We start from the raw sequence: 27,013 nt of genomic DNA, 5'->3' as shown, positions 1-27,013 counted from the left end.
TTCTGTCACGTGCTCAGTGTGAACCTGCTTTCATCTGTGAAGAGCACAGGGCGCCAGTGGCGAATTTGCCAATCTTGGTGTTCTCTGGCAAATGCCAAACGTCCTGCACGGTGTTGGGCTGTATGCACAACCCCCACCTGTGGATGTCGGGCCCTCATACCACCCTCATGGAGTCTGTTTCTGACCGTTTGAGCAGACACATGCACATTTGTGGCCTGCTGGAGGTCATTTTGCAGGGCTCTGGCAGTGCTCCTCCTTGCACAAAGGCGGAGGTAGCGGTCCTGCTGCTGGGTTGTTGCCCTCCTACGGCCTCCTCCACGTCTCCTGATGTACTGGCCTGCCTCCTGGTAGCGCCTCCATGCTCTGGACACTACTCTGACAGACACAGCAAACCTTCTTGCCACAGCTCACATTGATGTTCCATCCTGGATGAGCTGCACTACCTGAGCCACTTGTGTGGGTTGTAGACTCCGTCTCATGCTCCCACTAGAGTGAAAGCACCACCAGCATTCAAAAGTGACCAAAACATCAGCCAGGAAGCATAGGAACTGAGAAGTGGTCTGTGGTTGCCACCTGCAGAACCACTCCTTTATTGGGGTTGTCTTGCTAATTGCCTATAATTTCCACCTGTTGTCTATTCCTTTTGCACAACAGCATGTGAAATTTATTGTCAATCAGTGTTGCTTCCTAAGTGGACAGTTTGATTTCACAGAAGTGTGATTGACTTGGAGTTACATTGTGTTGTTTAAGTGTTCCCTTTATTTTTTTGAGCAGTGTATATTGTGGCAGACGGCAGGGAGAGGTGAGGGGAGTGGTGATTGAAGGAAGATATCTTGTAGCCCGCTGGCTCCACCCCCAAGCCTTATATGGACTTCCTGCCCCAACAAGGCAACACGGTGGATTGTTAAGCCATTGAGTGCTTGGGGATAAAAAAAAGAAGCGGCTGCACAAAGGGTGAGAGGACCGAGAGGGAAAAGCCTGTCATGGAGAGGGTGAGAAGCAGAAGAATTAACTCTACGATTACCCGTTGTGAACTGGTTGCTGGATTCCCCCCTTTCCCACTGTGTGCAAATATCCCTAATAAATTCCCCATTTGCATTCTAGTTGCAAACCCCACACCCCACACCTGCTATTATATATATACTGTATACACATACTTCCGTTCAAAGGTTTGGGGTCACTTTGTTTTGGAAAGAAAAGCTCATTTTTTGTCCATAAAAATGACATCAAATTGATCAAAAATACAAGGTAGAAATTGTTAATGTTGTAAATGACTATTGTAGCTGAAAACGGTTTTGAATGGAATATCTCCATTTTGAATGGAATATCTACATAGGAGTAGAGGCTCATTATCAGCAACCATCACTCCTATTTTCCAATGGCACATCGTGTTAGCTCATCAAAGTTTATAATTTTAAAAGGCAAATTGATCTTTAGAAAACCCTTTTACAATTATGTTAGCAGCTGTAAACTGTTGTGCTGATTAAAGAGGCAATTAAACTAGCCTTCTTTAGACTAGTTGAGTATCTGGAGCATCAGCATTTTTTTGTTCGATTACAGGCTCAAAATGGCCAGAAACAAAGAACTTTCTTCTGAAACTCGTCAGTCTATTCTTGTTCTGAGAAATTATGGCTATTCCATGCGAGAAATTGCCCAAAAACTGAAGATCTCGTACAACGCTGTGTACTACTCACTTCACAGAACAGCACAAACTGGCTCTAGCCAGAATAGAAAGAGGAGTGGGAGGCGCGGTGCACAACTGAGCAAGAGGACAAGTACATTAGTGTCTAGTTTGAGAAACAGATGCCTCGCAAGTCCTCAACTGGCAGCTTCATTAAATAGTACCCACAAAACACCAGTCTCAAAGTCAACAGTGAAGAGGCGACTCCGGGATGCTGGCCTTCTAGGCAGAGTTCCTCTGTCCAGTGTCTGTGTTATTTTCCCATCTTAATATTTTATTTTTATTGGCCAGTCTGAGATATGGCTATTTCTTTGTCTCTTGACCTAAGAGTTGAGGAGAGACTGACTGCATCACTTCTTCATTTTATAAGAAACATTCATGTGTTGAAAATCCCAAATTGTTTGCATAGTCAACTTACACACAGCTCTGACACACACACTTACCCCACCAGAAAATATTAAGATGGGCAAAAGAACACAGACGCTGGACAGAGGAATATAAATTTGTTTTACTGAAGGACCGTTCTGTTTGCGCTCTCTGTTGTAAAACTGTTGTTTGTTGGACATTAATTGTATGGCGTCATTTTGAAACGAGACATGGGAAAAACTTCATGGATGAGGCGGACAAGGCTGAAGGAATCAAAAGGGCAGTGTCCAGGTATGAAAAGCAAAGCAGTGTGTTTACAAATCTACATGCAGTCAAAAATCAAGCTACAGAGGAGAGCTACAAAGTTGAGCAGTGCTTTGCAAAACATGGAAAACCATTTACTAATGGAGAATATATCAAGGAGGCTTTACTTAGTAGTTCCCATGCTTAATTTGATGGATTGCCTAACAAAGACAAAATCATCTCAAAGACATGCCTGTCTCCAGAACTGTTGAAGGGTGCGTTACGTAGATGGTTGAAAATGTAAAGAAACAGCAAACTGTAGTGTTAAAAGATGCACCTATGTTTAGTGTGGCTCTTGATGAGAGAGTGGATGTGAATGATATTCCACATCTGACGGTTGTTGCAAGATACTGTGACCCAGAGCAGGTATGTGAGGAGCTGCTTGGTCTATAACCCATGCATGGTACTACTAAAGGGGAAGATGTAGCAAAAGCATTCACAGATCATTTTGAGGAGAGAGAGGTGTCGATATTAAAAACATCTCGCTCGCATCTCGCTATGCAGGCTGACCCAGGTCGCCAGTTGAACGGTGTTTCCTCCGACACATTGGTGTGGCTGGCTTCCGGGTTAAGCTGGCAGGTGTTAAGGAGCATGGTTTGGCGGGTCATGTTTCGCCTCTCCCAAGCCTGTTGGGGAGTTGTAGTGATGAGACAAGATCGAAATTGGGGAGAAAAAGGGGTGTAAAAAAAAAGAAAATGTCACTATCATTCACCAAGAGAAACTGTGTTCCAAGATCAAGCCTGTGGTGCTGATGGACAGCACCTCTCTTTAGTGAGATATGGAATTGTTCCATTTGTGGGCAATTAGATATTCAATAGACACAATTAGATGTAATGCACATATGAAAATCCTAACTGGCATGCAGATCGTTAGAAATGGTAGGGTAAATTGTAAATTGGCACCCTACACAAAAAAGGTCTATGCTATGTCAGGATCACAGGCTACAGGCACCTAGAGCATGGGTGAATAGACCATGTGTTGCACTCCGACCACTCCTGTCAACACTTGTCCTTCCAAGCGTTGCCCTGGGAATGATGAGGTGCAGACAGAGCACGATGAGTGTTCTCTAGTCTTCTCAACGTTTTGTCTGTGAGAATTTCAGCAGTAGTGGGTCAATCGATAAAAAAACGATTGAAATGCATTGCTTTTTGTGTATGTGTGGTGTGTATATGTGGTGTCTGTGTGTGTGTCTGTGTGTGTGTGTATATGTGGTGTCTGTGTGTGTGTGTGTATATGTGGTGTCTGTGTGTGTGTGTGTGTGTGGTGTCTGTGTGTGTGTGTGTGTGTGTGTGTGTGTGTGTGTGTGTGCTTTGTTACCTGGTCCAGTTTGCTCTGATGGCAGGGGAAGGAGAAGGTGAAGCCGAGGGGCAAGGACGCTCCTTTCATACCCATGTACTCCAGGAAGTCAGCGATGCAGTGCACTATGTGGTCAAACAGCTGACAGGGAGAGAGAGAACAGAAAGAGAACGAGAGAACGAGAGAGATGACAGAGAGAAAGAGAAATAGAAAAGAGTGAGTGAGAAAGAGAGAAAAGATAGGTCAAATTACCAATGCAGTGGACTGGGACTGAGCTCTACCTATTAGGGTTGGCCAATATTTTATATCTATGGATGATAATTGAAAGCCATTGTCGCTGGTGACGACATAGTGAATTGACAGACGGTGGTTTAGCCTATTTGAACTTGACTGGCGCCGCACAGTAACAAATGGAGTAGGGCAGCACACGAGTGACATTAAGAGTAATCTTCCCATTCCTATTTGCTTTAGCTTATTTCAATAAATAGCCTATGTTGTACAGGCCTACAGAACGCAAGAGAGGAATGTAGGCTAGACAGCAGAATTCCACCAAAGCAGCACAAAATGTCCATTCAGAAAATATTGTTTCTCTTTCTCTCTCTCTGTCGGATGCATGGGCCTTATAGCCTAAACTTGTACATGTTTAATAACTGACACTACTTAACTATATTGTCTAGCTGTTAAAAAAACATAGGCTATATTCCCTTCTCTCCATTCAATATGAATATGACCTATGGGCAAGGCTACGCTTTCATCGTTTTATGCATGCATGGCTTTCTCCAGATCAAACAATGAATGAATCTAACAACGTTCCACCTCAAAGTTGTTTGAATATCCTAAAAATGTATGGTAGCCATGGGACTGATAATGAAAGAGAACAAACAATATCAATGGCCTATGGAAAAATATAATGACAAGTTAAATCAAGTTTAAATGATCAGTGCAGGGTGAAAAAATCCCTCCATGTGAGGTTAAAATCTAAATGGCCAATAACCTCTCCTCCTACGCCTATCATAAAAGCTTGAAGACAAATGAAAGTTATGAACAGCAACCTATTTCCCAAATATTTGAAAAGCCTAAGAAGGTACTGTTGTCCTACAGTTGTCGCTTTCAAAGAGAACAAGAATATAATCCTCAAGTCTCATCTTTCAAAATACAGTCCTCTTAATTTACAGCATTTCTCACACACAGACAACCTAAAGTTCCCAAATTAGCAGGAGGGATTGGGGGAAACTTCATTGCACGAGGTACTCAAGTTCAGAACGGCTGTCAGTGAAAACCTGGTTTACCTCCTCTCCAGTGCCCTGCATGGCCTCCTGGGGAATGGAGTAGATCTTGTTGTGCATCTCCACACTGCGTCTCTTCCCACGCCGCACACGCACCAGCAGAACCCGGAAGTTGGTCCCTCCCAGGTCCAGGGCCAAGAATTCACCGCTCTCTGATGAGTTCAATGAGCACAATGGGGAGAGAAGTTAAGAAAGTAAGATAACACTCCAAAATTATATTTAGCAGTTTGGGGGTTATGTGGCTTGTTAAGGACCACAACAGCAGTAGGTGCTCACATCCTAATGTACATTTTGTCAGCCATGGATTTCCAACCGCTGAGCTTTTGATTGCTGGCCCATCTCTCTAACCCAGGGGTGTCAAACTCATTTACCCCAGGAGCCGCATTGGGTCTTAAACAAGGTCCGGAGGGCCGTACTGAAAATATATTACATTTCCTCGCTGTCAATAATTGTATAAAAATCGTCCTCTATCCATTGTTTTTGGAATTTTCTATGCTCCCTGACTGTCTAGCTTTTATTTAGGTGACTATTAGCGAGCTAGACACAATCAAGAAAGTGTATTATAAGTCCATTATAATTTCTAATTCGATTTGGTTTTAATCATTTGAAAGTACATTGATTTTGTGTTTTTATTTGTAACAGCTTAAGGCTTTCTCAGTTTCCTGCTATAGCCCTGCCAAGGACATCCATCTATTTTCAAGGATTTTCAAGGTCCATCAGTAGCTTATGGCTCCCTCTCCTACATACACATGGAGAATCCCGATTCCTAACCCGATTCTTCGCGTCCCCTGTCCTCACCTCCTAAAAACCCATTGGATGAGGTCAGCGGTCCCTGCCCTCTGACTTTCTAATCCAATTGGTTTTGAAAAGCGGGCGAGGAGAGACTACATGAGGAATCAAGAAAATGCCATTGATATTCTCCCACAGATAACACCCCTCTCCCTCCTCTCTCCATCTTCTCTTCTCTTGACCCTGTACCTGTGCCGTCGGGCATGGAGCGAACAAAGGTGGGCAGCATCTTGACGGTGGCCTGATCATGACTCTCCTTGGCCAAGCCTCTGTTCATCTCCTCTCCCATCCGCCTTTTCACGTCCAGCAGCTGCTCCTGGCTCAGACGCAGAGCGTCCAGGATACGCTGCCGCTCGGCATGCTGGATAGCCAACCGAAACGCCACTGCTGTCACCATGGCCGCTCCCTTCCCACTTCCGTCCTCCGAGCGCAGGAAACGTACATCGCAATCCGGCACCAGCCGCCGCACCATCTTGTGGAGCCGCCGCGCAAACCTGGGAGAGGAGGTACAACTTTATTTTAAGCTTATTAAACATTATTAAAAGGCTCATTAGCTATTAGTAAACTGTTTGTAAATTAAATATATTTGATCATGTTTCAGTTACTAGTGAATACATGTACAGTACCAGTCAAAAGTTTGGACACCTACTCATTCAAGGGTTTTTCTTTATTTTTACTATTTTCTACATTGTAGAATAATAGTGAAGAATTCATATGGAATCATGTAGTAACCAAAAAAGTGTTAAACAAATCAAAATATATTTGAGATTTTAGATTCTTGAAAGTAGCCACCCTTTGCCTTGACAGCCTTGCAAACTCAATACGGAACATTTCAAGAACTTTGAACATTTTCAAGTGCAGTAGCAAAAACCATCAAGCACTATGATGAAACTGGCTCTCATGAGGACCGCCACAGGAAAGGAAGACCCAGAGTTACCTCCGCAGCAGAGGATAAGTTCATTAGAGTTACCAGCCTCAGAAATGGCAGACCAAATAAATGCTTCAGAGTTCATGTAACAGACCGGTGGAAGAAGCCACCTTTAGCTTGATGACAGCATGGCACACTCTTGGCATTCTCACAACCAGGTTCATGAGGTAGTCACCTGGAATGCGTTTCAATTAACCGGTGTGCCTTGTTAAAAGTTAATTTGTGGATTTATTTCCTTTATGTCCTTTGGTCTGATGAGTCCAAATTTGAGATTTTTGCTTCCAACCGTGGGGTCTTTGTGAGACACAGAGAAGCTGAACGGATGATCTCCGCATGTGTGGATCCCACCGTGAAGCATGGAAGAGGTGTGATGGTGCGGGGGTGCTTTGCTGGTGACACTGTCAGTGATTTATTTAAAATTCAAGGCACCCTTAACCAGCGTGGCTACACAGTATTCTGCAGCGATATGCCATCCCATCTATCATTTGTTTTTCAACAGGACATGGATCCAACACACCTCTAGGCTGTGTAAGGTCTATTTGACCAGTAAGGAGAATGTTGGAGTGCTTCATCAGATGACCTGGCCTCCATAATCACCCAACTTCAACCAAATTGAGATGGTCTGGGATGAGTTGGACCGCAAACTGAAGGAAAAGGAGACAACAGCGTTCAGCGTATGTAGGAACTCTTTCAAGTCTGTTGGAAAAACATTCCAGGTAAACCTGGTTGAGAGAATGCCAAGAGCTGTCATCAAGGCAAAGGGTGGCTACTTTGAAGAATCTCAAATATAAAATATATTTTGATTTGTTGAACAATGTTTTGGTTACTACATGATTCCATATGTGTTATTTCATAGTTTGTCCTCACTGTTATTACACATTGTAGAAAATAGTAAAAATAAAGAAAAAGCCTTGATTTAGTAGGTGTGTCCAAACTTTTGACTGGTACTGTATATACAGTGCCTTCGGAAAGTATTCAGACCCCTTGACTTTTTCCACATTTTGTTACGTTACAGCCTTATTCTAAAATGGATAAAACAAACAAATTGTTCAGAGTAGACTGTGTGAATCAGCTCAAAATTGCTGCAAAGAAACCACTACTAAAGGACACCAATAATAAGAAGATACTTGCTTGGGCCAAGATGAGCAATCGACATTAGACCAGTGGAAATCTGTCCTTTGGTCTGACAAGTCCAAATTTGAGAATTTGGGTTCCAACCGCCCTGTGTTTGTGAGACACAGAGTAGGTGAACGTTGATCGCCGCATGTGTGGTTCCCACCATGAAGCATGGAGGAGGAGGTGTGATGGTTTGGGGGTTCTTTGCTAGTGACACTGTCAGTGATTTATTTAGAATTCAAGGCACACTTAACCAGCATGGCTACCACAGCATTCTGCAGCGATATGCCATCCCATCTGGTTTGCGCTTAGTGGCAGGATCATTTGTTTTTCCACAGGACAATGACCCAACACTGCTCCAGGCTGTGTAAAGGCTATTTGACCAAGAAAGAGTGATGGAGTGCTGCATCAGATCACCCAACCTGAACCCAATTGAGATGGTTTGTGATGAGTTGGACCGCAAACTGAAGGAAAAGCAGCCAACAAGTGTGCAGCATATGTGGGAACTCCTTCAAGACTGTTGGAAAAGCATTCCAGGTGAAGCTGGTTGAGAGAATGCCAAGAGTGTGCAAAGCTGTCATCAAGGCAAAGGGTGACTACTTTGAATCTAACATCTTGTAAGGATCTGGGTGTAGCTGGTGCAGAGGAGTCAGGCGCAGGACAGCAGAGGAACTTTACTCAATTTCCAAATACATGAAGTAAGGCCCACAATCATCGGACCGAACTTACAATAAAGTATTCACGCACAAAAAACGTGGGGAAAACAGAGGGTTAAATAATGAACATGTAATTGGGGAATTGAAACCAGGTGTGTAAAACAAAGACAAAACAAATGGAAAATTAAAAGTGGATCGGCGATAGCTAGAAGGCCAGTGACGCGACCCGCCGAACGCCGCCCGAACAAGAAGAGGGACCAACTTCGGCGGAAGTCGTGACACAATCTAAAATATATTTTGTGATTTGTTTAACATTGTTTTGGTTACTACATGATTCCATGTGTTATTTCATTGTTTTGATGTCTTCCCTATTATTCTACAATGTAGAAAATAGTAAAATAAAGAAAAACCCTTGAATGAGTAGGTGTGTCCAAACTTTTAACTGGTACTGTATGTACAAGCCATTTCCTACTTGGTCTTGTAATTTTAACTGGCACTTGAGATATAAGGGTCAACTCCATTGTAATTTCCCTCATCCACTGTGTAATTTAGTTAAGTCTATTCTAGGAGAATTGCTCTGAGTAGTCATGCTCTCAGGGAGGTGTAGATTGAAACTCAGGGAGGTGTAGATTGTTGTCAAGTTGAGTTGGAATTCATTCAAATGAAACTCGACAATGTCCATAGCATTTCATTTTTAATGTCCTGAAACGACTGGAGTTGAAGTGCATTCGAGTCTTGCCTCTTTGGAATCAGAGTGGAAGTCTACTTCCTCACTCGTCTTTAATATATATATGGTAAAAAATTCCAAGCAGTACCTTGTATGACTCATGCTCTGAGTGCTGTGAAACTCAGGGAGGTGTAGATTGTTTGAGTATCAAGTTGAGTTGGAATTTATTCATATAAAACTTGACAATGTGCAATAGCATTTCATTTTTTGAGTCATGACCACATAGGCAAATTACAGTTGGCCCAGAACAGAGCAGCCCGACCGGCCCTTAAATGTAAACATAGGGCTTATATCAAGAACATGCATGTCAATCTCTCCTGGCTCAAAGTAGAGGAGAGATTGACATGTTGAAAGCACTGTTCAAACAGCTAACACACAGCTCAGACACCCATGCATACCCCACAAAACATGCCACCAGGGGTCTTTTCACAGTTCCCAAGTCCAGAACAGAGGCTAGGAAACACACAGTATTATATAGAGCCATGACTACATGGAACTCTCCTCCACCTCAGGTAACTCAAGCTAGCAGTAAGATCAGATACCTTTTTTTTTTTAAACAGTTAAAACAACACCTCACGGGGGATCACGTGACCCTTGAAGAGATGGCCGCATGAACTAAGAGCTCCGCACAAGTAGTTTCCAATTCCTAATCTTACCTCCACTCCAAGTTCAAACTCATTTAGCTTTAGTAAAAAAAGTCATGGCGGCTACAAAAGACGACACTACAGGTGACATTTTTACCCGGACTCGAGTATTAGCGACGGAAAAAGCCTCCAAGAAGAAGCTAGCTTCAGAAAAAGGTAGCGCCATTAGCCAGGAGCAAGAGGACCCGCTCCCCCCGAGGACCAACGAATGCCAACCTCGCACTCTGTCGAAGACATCCTTTCTGAGTTGAGATCCCAACGTACAGAACTAAACACTAAATTAGATGCCATTAACTCTCAGCTCAGTGCGATCGGGGGCAAGGTGACAATCCTGGAAAACGCTTTGCCTGACAACAACAAGAACCATAAACGCGGAGCGCCTGGACGAGACAGAGGGGCGAATCCTATCCATGGAAAACTTATTGACAGATGCCAAGGAAATAATAGCATATGCTAAAAAGAAAATAGAGCATCTGGAAGAGAAAACAGAGGTCCTGGAAAACAGGGGGCGAAGGAATAATTGTGTTCTATTCAATCTGGGTGAAAAAGAAGAGGGAAACATGCCACTGATCCTCTACCTGCAAGACAAACTTCCCGAGTGGCTCCACCTGTCCACCGACAGCCCCATAGAACTCGAGAGAGCTCACCGAGCACTGAGGCCCCCACCAGCAGCCAGACAACCACCGCGCCCAATCACCATATGTTTCCTGAGATTCACTGACAAGGAACGAGTCCTACAGGCGGCGAAAAACAACACCATCGCAGTGAGAAACGCCAAACTCACTTTACACCAGGACCTGTCAGCTGGAATACGCCGAGAGTTTGACGAAGTGTAGAAATACTCAATTGACCGAGGGATCTTCAGGGGATTCAAATACCCAAACGAGCTCAGGATTCTTCACCAAGGAGCCTTGCAACACTTCAAAACTCCCGAAGAGGCAAAACGTTTTATGAAAGACAATCCTGGTCAATGAGAAACGGACCGATGACTAAATGCGATTAATGCTATTACTAAAGGAAGTAGGACAATATATAGCCGACATCCAAAGACCCACCCTTCCCGCTAAATGTCATTATAGCCGTCTAATCTCTATTTATTTTCCTTTAGCTGAGAGGGATATGCTCTCTAGCCTAACCTAGGCCTACTAACGTTTCAGCCTACTTTTATTTCCATCTTTTTGTTGATATTATTACTGTGGTTCCCTATGTCCCATGGGGAAGGTATATGTAGGCTGGGCTATTGATTTTATTTTCTCCCTCTTTTAGTGTGGTCTGGACGGGGGCTACGTTGTCATTTACTCAATGCGGGGCGGAGAGGATGAGGCATTTCTTTGGTGGGGAGGGGGAGACGTTGTGCGTTGCTAACTTTTCACGGTTTTTGTTTTTTTCAGAACACAGAATTGAGACTGAGCGGGGGGGTAATAGATCCAACTGGATGTGTCGAGTTGTCTGGGAACCCGGCTGGGGTGTTCAGAGATTGTTATTTTATGGACTCCATTTATTTTCCTTTTATGTGAACGCAGCTTTAACTACTATCCACTTTTACCCAGCAATGACTTGCACTAAAGTTCGATTACTGCTCGATGACTAGTACCTTAAATCTATTGACATGGAACTGCCATGGTCTAGGGCATGCAATAAAACGAAAAAAGATACTATGTGCTCTAAAAAAGGAAAAAGCAGACATCGCGCTATTACAAGAGACACACCTCTGTGATGCTGAACATGCCAAACTCCGCAGAGCTTGGGTGGGACAGGTGTATTTCTCATCTTTCAAATCAAACAATAGAGGCACAGCCATACTTATCCATAAAAATGTTCCATTCATAATTGACAAAAACATATCTGATCCGTAGGGGAGATTTATTTTGATAACTGGGTCACTATACGGCCAACCAATTACTATCTTAAACATATACGCCCCTAACACAGATACTCCTGCCTTCCTGTCAAAAATGATAACCCTGTTCAATGAGCATTGTGTTTCCTTTGGCGTTGTGGCCTTAACCCAACCCTAGACAAATCTCCTCAAGTCCCCACCACAAATCCTAGATCTGCAAAGATGTTGAACTCTCTTACTAAAGAGATGGGACTGATAGATATCTGGAGAGAGACTAATAGCTCATCTATGGACTATACATACTACTCTAACGTCCATAACACCTACTCCCGTATAGATTACATTTTTATCCCAAAGAGTTTCATAAATTCAGCCACGTGTACAATCGGACCCATAGCACTTTCAGATCACGCCTTTGTCCACCTCCGCTTTGACCTCTGTAAAAACATCCCGAGGTCAAAGAGCTGGAAATTCAACACCTCCATGCTATCAAACGAAGCGTTCCATACATTGGTAACTACATGGATAGACAACTACACACAAGACAATAAAGATTCTCCTGTTTCTCCGGCCACAATGTGGGACGCTGCTAAAGCCACACTAAGAGGTCATTAATTGCATATGCTTCCTCTAAGAAAAAAGCAATGGAAGCACACAGGCTAGATCTTGAGAGGGAGCTGGAATGCTGTGAAAAAATACATAAACAATCCCGACAGCACCTCCTGGAGTCATCTTAAAGCAGCCAAAGCCAAACTGAATTTGGACTACACTCGGGAAATAAAAAAAGACGTTTTCTTTACTAAACAGAAATACCATGAGTATAGCAATTGGCCCAGTAGATTGCTTGCTTACAAATTAAAAAAGGAGCAGTCAGAGCGTACAATTATGGCTATCCGAACAGCAGAGGACGAGGTCACATATGACCCAAAAAAGATCCATCTAACTTTTCATGATTTTTACTGCAAACTATATACTGTATCTCTGAGAGAAAACACACGGAGGCAGAACTCCACTCTTTCCTAGAGGGAATCTCACTACCTAAACTATCAAGAGACCGACCAAGAAGATCTCAACTCCCCATTCACTCCTGAGGAGATCCTGGAGGCAATTACCTCCATGCCACCTAATAAGTCCCCAGGCCCAGATGGATTCCCCAGAGAGTTCTACAAAGCTTTTTGACCCCAGCTCAGCCCTATCTTCATGCCAATGCTGGAGGATTTTAGCAAAAACGGAGTTCTCCCAGACTCAATGCACACAGTTCGCATTACAGTGTTGCTCAAAAAGGACAAGGACCCCCTATCCTGCTCGTCCTTCCGGCCCATAAGCTTGTTGAATTTCGACTATAAAATAATTACCAAATTGCTCGCCAAAAGACTGAACTCTCTTCTTCCCAAAATAATAAAAGCGGACCAAACTGGATTTATTAGAGACAGATACTCTTCTGATAACATTCACAGTCTTTTTGATATTATTGATCAAGTAAACGCACAGAAGGCCCCTGTCTTGCTGGCTTCACTGGATGCTGAGAAGACGTTTGACAGGATGGAGTGGAGCTTTCTGTTTTCAGTCTTAGAAAAGTTCAATATGGGCCCAAATTTTATTAAATGGATCAAATCACTATACTCTCATCCAAATGCCATGGTGACTACTAATGGACTGAACTGACAGATTCCCTCTGGAACGGGGCACAAGACAAGGGTGCTCGCTGTCCCCCTGCTCTACTTGTTGGGGGCGGAGCCTCTGGCAGAGCTGATAAGGAACAATCCAAGTATTATGGGTGTTTCTGCAGGCGGCCTGCAGCACAAGATTTCGCTTTACGCGGCTGATGTCTTGCTCTACATATCCAACCCTGAGAAATACCTCCCTCTCATTTTAGACACAATTGCTCAGTATGGCAAGTTTTCAGGTTATAAGATACATTTGAACAAATCCACTGTCTGCCCTCTCAATATTACACTCACCAGCTCTATGAAGACACTTTGTCCTTTCCAATGGAAAACACAGGGGTTTCAATACCTCGGGATCTTCACAACGCCAGATCTGAATAGCCTTCAAGGAAAATGATCTTCCACTACTGGATCGAATCAAGAACGATCTCCAAACCTGGATCTCCCTCCCAATTAGCTTAGTAGGAAGAATTAATGTCATCCGTATGAACGTCCTCCCTAGACTGAACTACTTATTTCAGATGCTCCCATCTCCCAGTTTCCTTTTTCAAAACAACTAACCAAAGCATCACCAAATTTATATGGGGCAATAAAAAACCTAGGATCAAGTTTTCCACTCTATCGAAACCTGAATCTAAGGGTGGTCTTGCCCTTCCCTCCCTTCAATTGTACTACTGGTCTGCCCAAAACCTTTGTGATTTACAGCACCCTACTAGCGTGGAGGGACTGTAAGAAATACCTGGGCATTTCCTCCCAAATATGTTCTCACTCGCCTATAGTAGGCAACCCAGACTTGCCAAAAGCCCTGAGGGATGCCAACTTTAGCCTTTGGCATACTCTAGGAATCAGAGTATTTCATCAGAAAACCACTACACTGAAATCTTTTCAAGAGCTCTGCAGTGAATTCAATGTGCCAAGATCCCTTTTTTTTTATATCTTCAAATTAGACATCCAAGAAGAGGTTTAGAACTCAGTTGAACTCAGTTTAGAACTCAGTTGAATGAAGTTGAAACCCTTCTTGTCACAACACAATCAATTAAAGGCAAAATATATGACATCTATAGACTCCTTTCTGAGAAAGGAGGCTCCTCCTTTACTCTGTTGAAAATAATTTGGGAAAAGGACCTTGGTCTGACTATCAGTGATGAGTTATGGGTGGAGGTTTGCGACAGGTTATACTGCTCCTCTACCAGTGTAAAAATGAAAGAATCCAATTACACATTTTTGTACAAATGTTATTACACTCCTTTGAGACTCCATAGAATGAAAACAGATATGTCTCCTAACTGTAAAATATGTACCTCTGAAAGTGGAACCTATATGCATGTATTTTGGAGCTGTAGAGAGATTGCCAGATTCTATACATACTGCTGCACAGAAAATACTAGATGTACAGTTTGATATGACATCCACAAAAGACAGCCCAAGTTTGATAGACTCTCCACTATTCAACTATATTTCAAACTGGACAGAGTGAACGGGGTGACTAGGGAAATGTGCAGATACATGTTGTGTAAGGTGGTGTAAAATCTAAAAACTAATTATTGGCTCGTCGTCTCAGCGAAAGCTAGAAATAGCTAATAAGAACCTTGATAGTGCTGCTGCAAGCTTTATATATATATATTTTATTTTTTATTCTTTGTGAGTACGTGTAGGTATGTAGGATATGTGTGTGTGTATGGGTGTGAACGTATGCATGTATATGTGTACATATGTGTATGTGTGTATATATAGATATGTGTATGTATGTATATACACTGCTCAAAAAAATAAAGGGAACACTAAAATAACACATCCTAGATCTGAATGAATGAAATATTCTTATTAAATACTTTTTTCTTTACATAGTTGAATGTACTGACAACAAAATCACAGAAAAATGATCAATGGAAATCAAATTTATCAACCCATGGAGGTCTGGATTTGGACTGACACTCAAAATTAAAGTGGAAAACCACACTACAGGCTGATCAAACTTTGATGTAATGTCCTTAAAACAAGTCAAAATGAGGCTCAGTAGTGTGTGTGGCCTCCACGTGCCTGTATGACCTCCCCACAATGCCTGGGCATGCTCTTGATGAGGTGGCGGATGGACTCCTGAGGGATCTCCTCCCAGACCTAGACTAAAGCATCCGCCAACTCCTGGACAGTCTGTGGTGCAGCGTGGCGTTGGTGGATGGAGCGAGACATGATGTCCCAGATGTGCTCAATTGGATTCAGGTCTGGGGAACGGGCGGGCCAGTCCATAGCGTCAATGCCTTGCTCTTGCAGGAACTGCTGACACACTCCAGCCACATGAGGTCTAGCATTGTCTTGCATTAGGAGGAACCCAAGGCCAACCGCACCAGCATATGGTCTCACAAGAGGTCTGAGGATCTCATCTCGGTACCTAATGGCAGTCAGGCTACCTCTGGCGAGCACATCGAGGGCTGTGCGGCCCCCCAAAGACATGCCACCCCACACCATGACTGACCCACCGCCAAACCGGTAATGCTGGAGGATGTTGCAGGCAGCAGAACGTTCTCCACATTGTCTCCAGACTCTGTCACATGTGCTCAGTGTGAACCTGCTTTCATCTGTGAAGAGCACAGGGCGCCAGTGGCGAATTTGCCAATCTTGGTGTTCTCTGGCAAATGCCAAACGTCCTGCACGGTGTTGGGCTGTAAGCACAACCCCCACTGTGGATGTCAGGCCCTCATACCACCCTCATGGTGTCTGTTTCTGACCGTTTGAGCAGACACATGCACATTTGTGGCCTGCTGGAGGTCATTTTGCAGGGCTCTGGCAGTGCTCCTCCTGCTCCTCCTTGCACAAAGGCGGAGGTAGCGGTCCAGCTGCTGGGTTGTTGCCCTCCTACGGCCTCCTCCACATCTCCTGATGTACTGGCCTGTCTCCTGGTAGCGCCTCCATGCTCTGGACACTACGCTGACAGACACAGCAAACCTTCTTGCCACAGCTCGCATTGATGTGCCATCCTGGATGAGCTGCACTACCTGAGCCACTTGTGTGGGTTGTAGACTCCGTCTCATGCTACCACTAGAGTGAAAGCACTGCCAGCATTCAAAAGTGACCAAAACATCAGCCAGGAAGCATAGGAACTGAGAAGTGGACTGTGGTTGCCACCTGCAGAACCACTCCTTTATTGGGGGTGTCTTGCTAATTGCCTATAATTTCCACCTGTTGTCTTTTCCATTTGCACAACAGCATGTGAAATTTATTGTCAATCAGTGTTGCTTCCTAAGTGGACAGTTTGATTTCACAGAAGTGTGATTGACTTGGAGTTACATTGTGTTGTTTAAGTGTTCCCTTTATTTTTTTGAGCAGTATATATATATACACACAAAACAAACAACACCTCACGGAACCACACGCACACACACAAATGATAAACCAAAAACTGTTTTAAGTGAGAAGTAGGCATTGCTCTGAAACCTAAAAATTAAGGAAATTCACGAGCACCACAATGCCTACTTCACCCATGCTCTATCACACAGCTTTGACCTACTACAGTAGGTATGTTGTCTATTGTACCTCAAACAATGTGTAGGCAGGATTGCTTAGGATTCAAATGTTCTCAAATAGCCTAACTCATATGCTTAGAGAAGGTGTTCTCACAATAATGTGATTTGTAATGCATAAGGTAAAGTTCTCCATTCTTCACACACCACACTAAGACATTATCCTATTCCACTTCTACACAATGTCTGCCATCTGCCCAGTACAGATGAAACTGGGATTAATCCTTGAAGAGCACACTTCTCCAGCGTGCCAGTAGCCATCGAAGGTGAGCATTTGCCCACTGAAGTTGGTTACGACGCCGAACTGCAGTAAGGTCAAGACCCTGGTGAGGATGACGAGCATGCAAATAAGCTTCCCTGAGACGTTGCTGGCAGTTTGTGCAGAAATTCTTCAGTTGTGCTAACCTACAGTTTCATCAGCTGTCCGGTTGGCTGGTCTCAGATGATCACACAGGTGAAGAAGCAGGATGTGGAGGTCCTGGGCTGGTGTGGTTACACATTACAAAGGAGAAATGCTCACTAATTGGGATGTAAATGAATTTGTGCACAAAATTTGAGCATATGGAACATTTCTGGGATCTTGTATTTCAGCTCATGAAACCTGGGGCCAACACTTAACATGTTGCGTTTATATTTGTATTCAGTGTATATATTTCATAATCACATCCTTTTTTGGTTAGTAGGTGTGCAACATAACAGGTGGTGGGTGGTGTGTTGGACACAGTCCCTCAGATAAAGTTCTAAAGAACCTGTCAGAATTCCTGATTTCTGTGACCATTAGCTAATCTGTGTAATATTGACATAAACTCAAAACCACTTGTTTTGCAAACAATGGTCCTGTTTTATCAATTACTGTGCTAATCAATGGACAGTTCATTACCTGTCAAAGGAATATGTAGATTAAAGTTATGTTTCTATTTCTATATATCTATTATTTTTGCAGTAAAGATGATGACACTACAATAAAACACATTTAGGCCTACAATAGGGGCTATATCTAAAAATACATACAGACTAATGATAAATATTATGGGTGTACCGATCTCATCATACTCGTATTGGTAATTGTATCCGTTTTATCACACTTGATACTGGTAATTGGATTTACTCGTGAACAGAAAATCCAGAAGTGCGCTTTAAATGCAGGTGAAGCCTCAAGTGTGCATTACTGCAAAATCACTTAGAGTGCATCGTTTAGTTCCTTCACACACACGTTGTTAAACGACCCTGACCGATGAAAATGCACCATTTACTTACTTAGTCCTATTCAATTTCTCAACAAAGGAGGCTAATAAATAGTCTAATGCATGGCTGGCTACTACTGCCTGCAATTATTCCAGACAGATTTAGATGAAGGTAGGCTAATTCACTTGCCCCATATATTGTTTCACTTTTGAGAGGAGCAAAACTTCTCTCCCGAAACTTATGCCAACACATTTGCACAATCAAAATAAACCATCTACATTTGTAATTTTATTTTCTAATTATCTGTCACTCAGTAAACATGACTGGGAAAGAAGAAATAATAATAGCAAGCAAGCATGGGGATCGCGACATAACGACAGTACGTCGTCAGCAATGGATACGGACAGACAAAGTAGGCATACTACACAACACCATGTAGACAGGCAAAAACAACCATATGGCCTCAGAAAAGTCCACAGGAAAAAAACTAAATTGAGCAACAATGACTAGATACAGATTAGGATTCATTCATGATGTTTGGAGAACGGGAGACTTAACAGAGCCACACGGGTCTGTCTGGAGAAATGAGAGCAGAGGGAGAGCAGCTTGTTCAACTGATATCCCGCGTGTTTCTTTACAGGCAGAAGAACTAGCTAATAGTTGTCATAATCGTATTCAGAAAATTCTCCATCCCCATTAGATACTAATTTTGTCCGAGCACTCGGCACACCCCTAATAGATATACATTATTTTAATAGCAGAACACTGTAAAGTCCATTATTACTCTGAAGAGTATTAATTAGGGTGTTTGAGAAGGTTTGAATCCTAAGCAACCTGCCTACACATTGTTTGAAGTACAATAGACAAACATCGCTACTTTAGTAGGTCTAAGCTGTGTGCTAGAAAACCTGGGTAGTTCAATGATGATGTAGGCATTGTGCTTCTCCTGAATTTCCTTTATGTTTTGCCTTGTGACCAATGCCTACTTCTCACTTAAAAACGTTTGTGGTTTTTACACTGGAAGGTGATTATACAAAATTATAATACAACATCACAACCTCTTCCTTGACTACTGTCACATTAGGTGGCTTGGAGAGCGAGGAATGAAGTGGGGCAACCTGCAGAGGTGCTGCTGCTCCCCCTGACATCATAGTCATCCACCTCAGTGAAAACGACTTGGCCTCACACAAAGGTGACAGCCCTGGTGCATCAGATGTGAGCTGATTTGGAGGTAGTCATCCAAATGTTCCCCGGGACAATGGTGTTTTACTCTGACATCGCACAGCAGAGGAGTTGGATGTTCTAGTGTGAGGAGGACTTCAACAAGCGCATAGATGGCCCGGCGCTATGTCAACCAGCTTGTGTTAGCATTTCTCTGTGACAGGCGCATGTGCACAATCCGCCCCTCTGTAATAAAGCACAGTTTCCCTGTGCAGTAACATAGGTATGGCGTGCATCGCACGGAGGGTAACAACCTCCTCTTTGAGAGTCAGAGCTGGTCTCTCCTCCGTTCCAGCAAGACGCATACAGTAGTACACACCACCACACTCACTGCCATTTGCCTGCCACTCCACAAACCCAAAGGCTCTTTTAAGAGCCACCTAATAAATTAATATAAGTGTGTGTATGTCAGGAAGGGGCTGTCAAAACTATAAACTAAATAATGGTCCAAATGTATCCTACAGAAAGCGAACCCACAATCTTCAGATCCAAGTTGCGTTATGGTAATGCAATTTTGTTTCTGGTGTCCTTTGACAGCTCTTTGGTCTTGGCCATAGTGGAGTTTGGAGTGTGACTGTTTGAGGTTGTGGACAGGTGTCTTTTATACTGATAACAAGTTCAAACAGGTGCCATTAATACAGGTAACGAGTGGAGGACAGAGGAGCCTCTTAAAGAAGAAGTTACAGGTCTGTGAGAGCCAGAAATCTTGCTTGTTTGTAGGTGACCAAATACTTATTTTCCACCATAATTTGCAAATAAATTCATAAAATGTGTGATTTTCTGGATTTTTTTTCTCATTTTGTCTGTCATAGTTGAAGTGTACCTATGATGATAATTACAGGCCTCTCATCTTTTTAAGTGGGAGAACTTGCACAATTGGTGGCTGACTAAATACTTTTTTGCCCCACTGTATAACTGAATTAACTCTTGACCCCTCACCATTATCGATCACCACTTAGCTGACAGTTCTACTAACGGAAAACCTGGGAATGCACTCACTGCCTTATCTAAAACACCCCAGAGCTAAGTTTCGTCGGTTCAATCATAGGTTAAAGACCTTTTCTGCTTACTTAAAAAAAAACACTCCTAATCTCCTCCAACCTGGCTGGAATGGTATTTATATTTAAATGTAATTAACCTCTGTTTCAGGCTCCACAATCCCTCACTTATGAACTCATATTGTTAATCAGATATAATAAAACAGAGTATAAGTTTACTTAGTTACAGTTCTATTTAAAATGGGGATATTGTTTAGTCATTTATTCATAAAATTCCTAACAACTACAAACCCTGTTCTACAAACATTCACAGATCATTTACATTCTCAATGCGTTTGTTTCAAAATTATTTTGTTCATTCATTCAGCACTGATTGAACATTTATTTATGTTGCTTGGTTAAAATACAATAGTCTAAAAAAGCAATTCACTTTTGCCTGTGAAAACACACGATTCTACTCATTAATGACAAAATGGCGCCGGCCGAAATGGCAGCAGTTTTATGGGCGCCCAACCAATTGTGCCATTATGTGATTTTTGCGTTATTTGCCATCATTGGACAATAAACTAGACGAGGTACGATCACGAATATCCTACCAACGGGACATCAAAAACTGTAATATCCTATGTTTCACAGAATCGTGGTCGAATGACGACATGGATATTCAGCTAGTGGGATATACGCTGCACCAGCAAGATAGAACAGCACACTCCGGTAAGATGGTGTGGGGAGGTCTGTGCACATTTGTAAACAACAGCTGGTGCATAAAATCTAAGGAAGTCTCTAGATTTTGCTCGCCTGAAGTATAGTATATTATGATAAATTGCAAGCCACACTACATGCCTAGAGAGATTTCAGCTATACTTTTCGTGGCTGTTTATTTACCGCCACAGACAGATGCTGGCACTAAGACCGTACTCAGTCAGCTGTATAAGGAAATAAGAGGAAACAGGAAACCACTCACCCAGAGGCGGCGCCTTGTGGCCAGAGACTTTAATGCAGGGAAACTTAAATCAGTTCTACCAAATTTCCATCAACATGTTAAATGTGCAACCAGAGGGAAAACAAATTCTGGATTACTTGTACTCCACACACAGAGACGCGTACAAAGCTCTCCCTTTCCCTCTATTTGGTAAATCCGACCACAACTCTATCCTCCTGATTCTTGCTTGCAAGCAAAAATTAAAGCAAAAAGCACCAGTGACTCGGTCTATAAAAAAGTGGTCAGATGAATCAGATGCTAAACTACAGGACTGTTTTGCTATCACAGACTGGAACATGTTCCGGGATTCTTCTGATGGCATTGAGGAGTACACCACATCAGTCACTGGCTTTATCAATAAGTGCATCGAGGACGTCGTCCCCACAGTGACTGTACGTACATACCCCAACCAGAAGCCATGAATTACAGGCAACATTCGCATTAAGCTAAAGGGTAGAGCTGCTGCTTTCAAGGTGTGGGACTCTAACCCGGAAGCTTACCAGAAATCCTGCTATGCCCTGCGACGAACCATCAAACAGGCAAAGCGTCAATACAGGGCTAAGATTGAATCATACTACGCCGGCTCCGACACTCGTCTTATGTGGCAGGGCTTGAAAACTTTTGTATAAGCTAATAATCTATTATTTATGACATTCCTGAGAGTGTGTAAACTGACATTTTTTATTACCATAGTATTTTTGTATGTTCTCTATAGCTATGTACTTGAAAATGTATCAATTTACCAAATCGACACATTTTGGAAAACTCCTGGCAGACTTGATACAAAATATTGTGCAGTAATGTAATTCTTCATTGGATCAGTCTGAAACTTTGCGCACACACTGCTGTCATCTGGTGGCCAAAATCTAAATTACACAGTCTCCTATCTGAAATGACAGCCTTTCTCTTGCATTTCAAAGATGATTTATTTAAAAAAAAGAAATCCATGTTTTTTTGTTTGTATTATCGTTTGCCATATCATATGTGTTATATTCTCTTACATTAATTTTACATTTCCAAAAACTTCAGGGTTTTTCCTTTTAAATGGTATCAGGTTCACCTAAGGGTCATGATAGGGGCTGTACCAAATGTTTGATTATATTATAATAATAGTATATAATATAATAGTATTATAATAATTGATTATGCTTATGTTGTATTAATAGAAGGGGAGGGGTTATAAGACCCCTCCCTCCTTACATTTATAGGGTCCTAGACTACAGATTAACAATATATATACATTATGAGGTTTAATATTGTTCCACAGTACTTTTCTAGGCTCTCTGCCTCTTATGAAGAAACTGTCTGAGAAATGTTTGACTGTGACGACAGAACTCTGCAGGGGAGTGTAAGAGATAAGAGATTAGTTAGACATTCCACTATAAATAAACTCGGACATTTACTGCTAAGCTTTTAGATAGCTATATAAATAAGAGTTTTAGTGTTGAGTAGGCATGGTTTTGGACTCATTTCACCTCATGAGTAAAAGATAATGATGTAGTGTTGGGGATGAATCAGAATAGTTGGGTAACATAGATAAGATGTTTTATTTTCATTATATGCTTGTGAGTTACTTCTCATTTAGAATGTATCTTGTTGTACTATAGTGGTGGCCATTTGCAGTTATCCTTTCTCTGTCCTGGGGTCAGTTACTTGGGCCGCGGAGAGGGGAGAGGTCAAGCTTGTCTTCATATGTAAACATATCTTTTAAACCATGTGAAGGGGTGATTGAGGGGGAACCAATTATCTCTTGGCTCCACAATGTCTGTGTGCCAGTCACTGTCTCTGTGATCTTGTCCAGGAGGGGTGTATTTGATATATGCTAGTGGATGAGGTAATGTCTTGGTACTATGTTGTACCAAGAACGAGAAGTAGAACCTCGTTTTAGGAGAGCTAACTGAACGATAATTTATAGCTAATGCTGTCTGGCTATGGGATACGCCTCTCTCAAGTAAAGTCTTCCTTTGTAATGTTCCTAAGATCTGTTATTCGTCATGTGAGTTGAGATGGGTGTGTCTTGGATAGAAATGATACTAAGAACTGTTTTGTAAGCACTCTCAGAGAATTCATTTATAGACACTGAATTGATCTGAGAGTCACAGGGTTGTGATGGAGCTCACAATAATTAAAGATGGACTTTATGATAACTCTGTGTTGTGTGGTGGTTTGGTCTCATGATTTGGTAAATACAGGACATTTCCACTACAGTAGGCAGTGACATCACTAGGCCTGGACTTCGGGTTTAATAAAATAACATGGGACCTTTTCTTTGATGCAGAACTTACTCGGAAACATGCATTATGTTCCTGTTGTCAACTTCTGTCTGCAATTGCATTAATAAAGGTTTTTGAATGATTTAATTAAAGATATTGTCATAATTCTAATTTCACCAATGAGCCAATGATTGACAAGGAACAATGAAACGAATACCAACACTAGCTAGCTAACTACGGCTAATTTACAGTCACGTCAAAAAGTGCAGACAGAATAACAGCAAAGTAGCTGCATTTGCATAATCAGTTTTCTAGTGACATTTATTTGGATAAATCCATAACAATTAATTAATGAGGTGCAATTTCGCCTGGCATAGAAAATGTGCTCACTCGTCAGGACACTGTTGTTCAGAGGAGCTAGCCAACAACACAGCAACACAATCTCTTCAAACTGAAGCTGGAAAGACTGCAAATTAGCTGTGTTCCGTTTGACCTTTTTTCAATTGACATTTTTTTGTATACAGTTGAAGTCGGAAGTTTACATACACTTAGGTTGGAGTCATTAAAACTCGTTTTTCAACCACTCCACAAATGTCTTGTGAACAAACTAGTTTTGGCAAGTCGGTTAGGACATCTACTTTATGCATGACAAGTTATTTTTCCAACAATTGTTTACAGATTATTTCACGTATAACTCACTGTATCACAATTCCAGTGGGTCAGAAGTTTACATACACTAAGTTGACTGTGCCTTTAACTCTTGGATCTACCCATCCCGGATCCGGGAGAATTGTCATCAACTGACACTAAGTAGCATAATGCAACGGACCAAAAATCTTACTAGAAAATATTCAAACACAGCTTAGCCTTTTGTTAATCACCCTGTCATCTCAGATTTTGAAAATATGCTTTACAGCCAAAGCAAGACAAGCATTTGTGTAAGTTTATCGATAGCATTATGCCTAGCTAGCAGCAGGCAATCTGGTCACGAAAATCAGAAAAGCAATCAAATTAAATCATTTACCTTTGATGAGCTTCGGATGTTTTCACTCACGAGACTCCCAGTTAGATAGCAAATGTTCCTTTTTTCCAGAAAAAATATTTTTGTAGCCAAAAATAACTAGTTCTTCACATTTTGCTGAGAAAACGACCGGAAATTGCGGTCACGACAACGGTAAAAAATATTCCAAATTAGCTCCATAATATCGACAGAAATATGGCAAACGTTGTTTGTAATCAATCCTCAAGGTGTTTTTCAAATATCTATTCGATAATATAAACCGGTAAGGCCGGGTGGAAAAATGGCTACCTCTGTAATACACAAAGAGCCATCAGGTGGACACTGACGCAATGTTGTTGTACACGCACATTTTTCAAAATAAATGCCTGAAACTATGTCTTGTGATACTAGACACATTAAGGAAGCCATAGAAAAAGGAATCTCGTTGATATCCTATTCACTGCTCAATAGGGAAGCATAGGAAGGGACTCTTATTTAGAAACCGCTGCGTTCCTGATTGGATTTTTCTCATTCTTTTGGCTGCAATATCAGTTCTGTTATACTCACAGACAATATCTTTACAGTTTTGGAAACTTCAGAGTGTTTTCTATCCTAAGCTGTCAATTATATGCATATTCTATTTTCTGGTCCTGAAAAATAGCCTGTTTACTTTGGGAACGTTATTTAAAAAAATAAAAATAAAAAGATCCCTAGATACAACAGCTTGGGAAATTCTAGAAAATATGTCATGGCTTTGGAAGCTTCTGATAGGCTAACTGACATCATTTCAGTCAATTGAAGGTGTACCTGTGGATGTATTTCAAGGCCTACCTTCAAACTCAGTGCCTCTTTGCTTGACATGGGAAAATCAGAAGAAATCAGCCAAGACCACATAAAAATAAATTTTGACCTCCACAAGTCTGGTTCATCCTTGGGAGCAATTTCCAAATGCCCGAAGGTACCACGTTCATCTGTACAAACAATAGTATGCAAGTATACACCATGGGCCCACACAGCCGTCATACCGCTCAGGAAGGAGACGCGTTCTGTCTCCTAGAGATCAACGTACTTTGGTGTGAAAAGTGCAAATGAATCACAGAACAACAGCAAAGGACCTTGTGAAGATGTTGAAGGAAACAGGTACAAAAGTATCTATATCCACAGTAAAACGAGTCCTATATCGACATAACCTGAAAGGCCTCTCAGCAAGGAAGAAGCCACTGTTCCAAATCCGCCAGACTACGGTTTGCAACTGCACATGGGGACAAAGATTGTACTTTTTGGAGAAATGTCCTCTGGTCTGATGAAACAAAAATAGAACCGTTTGACCATAATGACCATCATTATGTTTGGAGGAAAAAGGGGGAGGCTTTGCAAGTCGAAGAACACCATCCCAACCGTGAAAGCATGGGGGTGGCAGCATCATGTTGTGGGAGTGCTTTGCTGCAGAAGGGACTGGTGCACTTCACAAAATAGATGGATGTTGAAGCAACATCTCAAGACATCAGTCAGGAAGTTAAAGATTGTTCGCAAATGGGTCTTCCAAATGGACAATGACCCCAAGCATACTTCCAAAGTTGTGGCAAAATGGCTTAAGGACAACGAAGTCAAGGTATTGGAGTGGCCATCACAAAGCCTTGACCTCAATCCTATAGGAAATGTGTGGGCAAAACTGAAAAAGTGTGTGCAAGGAGGCCTACAAACCTGACTCAGTTACACCAGTTCTGTCAGGGAGAATGGGCCAAAACTCACCCAACTTATTGTGGGAAGCTTGTGGAAGGCTACCCGAAACGTTTGACCCAAGTTAAACAATTAAAGGCAATGCTACCAAATACTAATTGAGTGTATGAAAACTTCTGACCCACTGGGAATGTGATGAAAGAAAGAATATGAAATAAATCATTCGAGACAATTATTTTGACATTTCACATTCTTAAAATAAAGTGGTGATCCTAACTGACCTAAGACAGGGAATTCTAACTAGGATTAATTGTCAGGAATTGTGAAAAACTGATTTGAAATGTATCTGGCTAAGGTGTATGTAAACTTCTGACTTCAAATGTATATCCATAAAAAGATTCCAGCTGATTCATTATCTAGACTGGCTGAGAAACGCTGCCTACCTGTCTGTCTCGTCCAAACTCCCGACACGTTCATTACTATGGGACAGCAGGAGTTTGAATTTCAATATTGAAACAATGTTGCAAATGTCTGAGGGACAGACAGAAAATATCCGGTGTTGAAAACAAAATGTTAGTCTAAAAGAAATGTGAGATAATGTCTAGATGCTTTTTATAGTGGAAATCAAGTGTATAAGTTGCCTGGCTGGGCTGATGAGACATTGGATTGCGCAGTCAGATGGAACAGAGTAAATAGGCATCTGTCGCAACTTCCCGGAATAGACACCGGCTGGAATGTGGTTTTAACCAATCAGCATTCAGGATTAGACCATCCAATCAGCCAATCAGGGCTTTGTATGTAAATATCTCAAAGTTGTGTCCTAATGTCCACACGATCAGACTGAGCATTTCAATGGCCAAAAGCCTAAGGCAGGATTTAAAATTAACACCTGCCACCCGCCAAATGCGAGTACATTT

The 27,013-nt window shown here is 42.1% G+C and overlaps 1 protein-coding gene across 1 annotated transcript in view; it reads right to left on the bottom strand.

Annotated features, from left to right (window-relative positions):
- Positions 1-27,013, bottom strand: part of LOC109896080 (hexokinase-2-like) — a 94,071-nt gene that overhangs the window by 6,477 nt on the left and 60,581 nt on the right. Inside the window, exons 10-12 of the mRNA XM_020490307.2 lie at positions 5,911-6,215; positions 4,936-5,084; positions 3,668-3,787 (exon numbers count right to left, since the gene is read on the bottom strand). Coding sequence (XP_020345896.1) covers positions 3,668-3,787; positions 4,936-5,084; positions 5,911-6,215 — 574 coding nt within the window. The remainder of the gene's footprint in view (positions 1-3,667; positions 3,788-4,935; positions 5,085-5,910; positions 6,216-27,013) is intronic.

Source organism: Oncorhynchus kisutch, linkage group LG8 (genome assembly GCF_002021735.2).
Source record: "Oncorhynchus kisutch isolate 150728-3 linkage group LG8, Okis_V2, whole genome shotgun sequence".
NCBI classification, from domain to species: Eukaryota; Metazoa; Chordata; class Actinopteri; order Salmoniformes; family Salmonidae; genus Oncorhynchus; species Oncorhynchus kisutch.
This window is presented reverse-complemented; position numbering and strand designations above follow the sequence as displayed.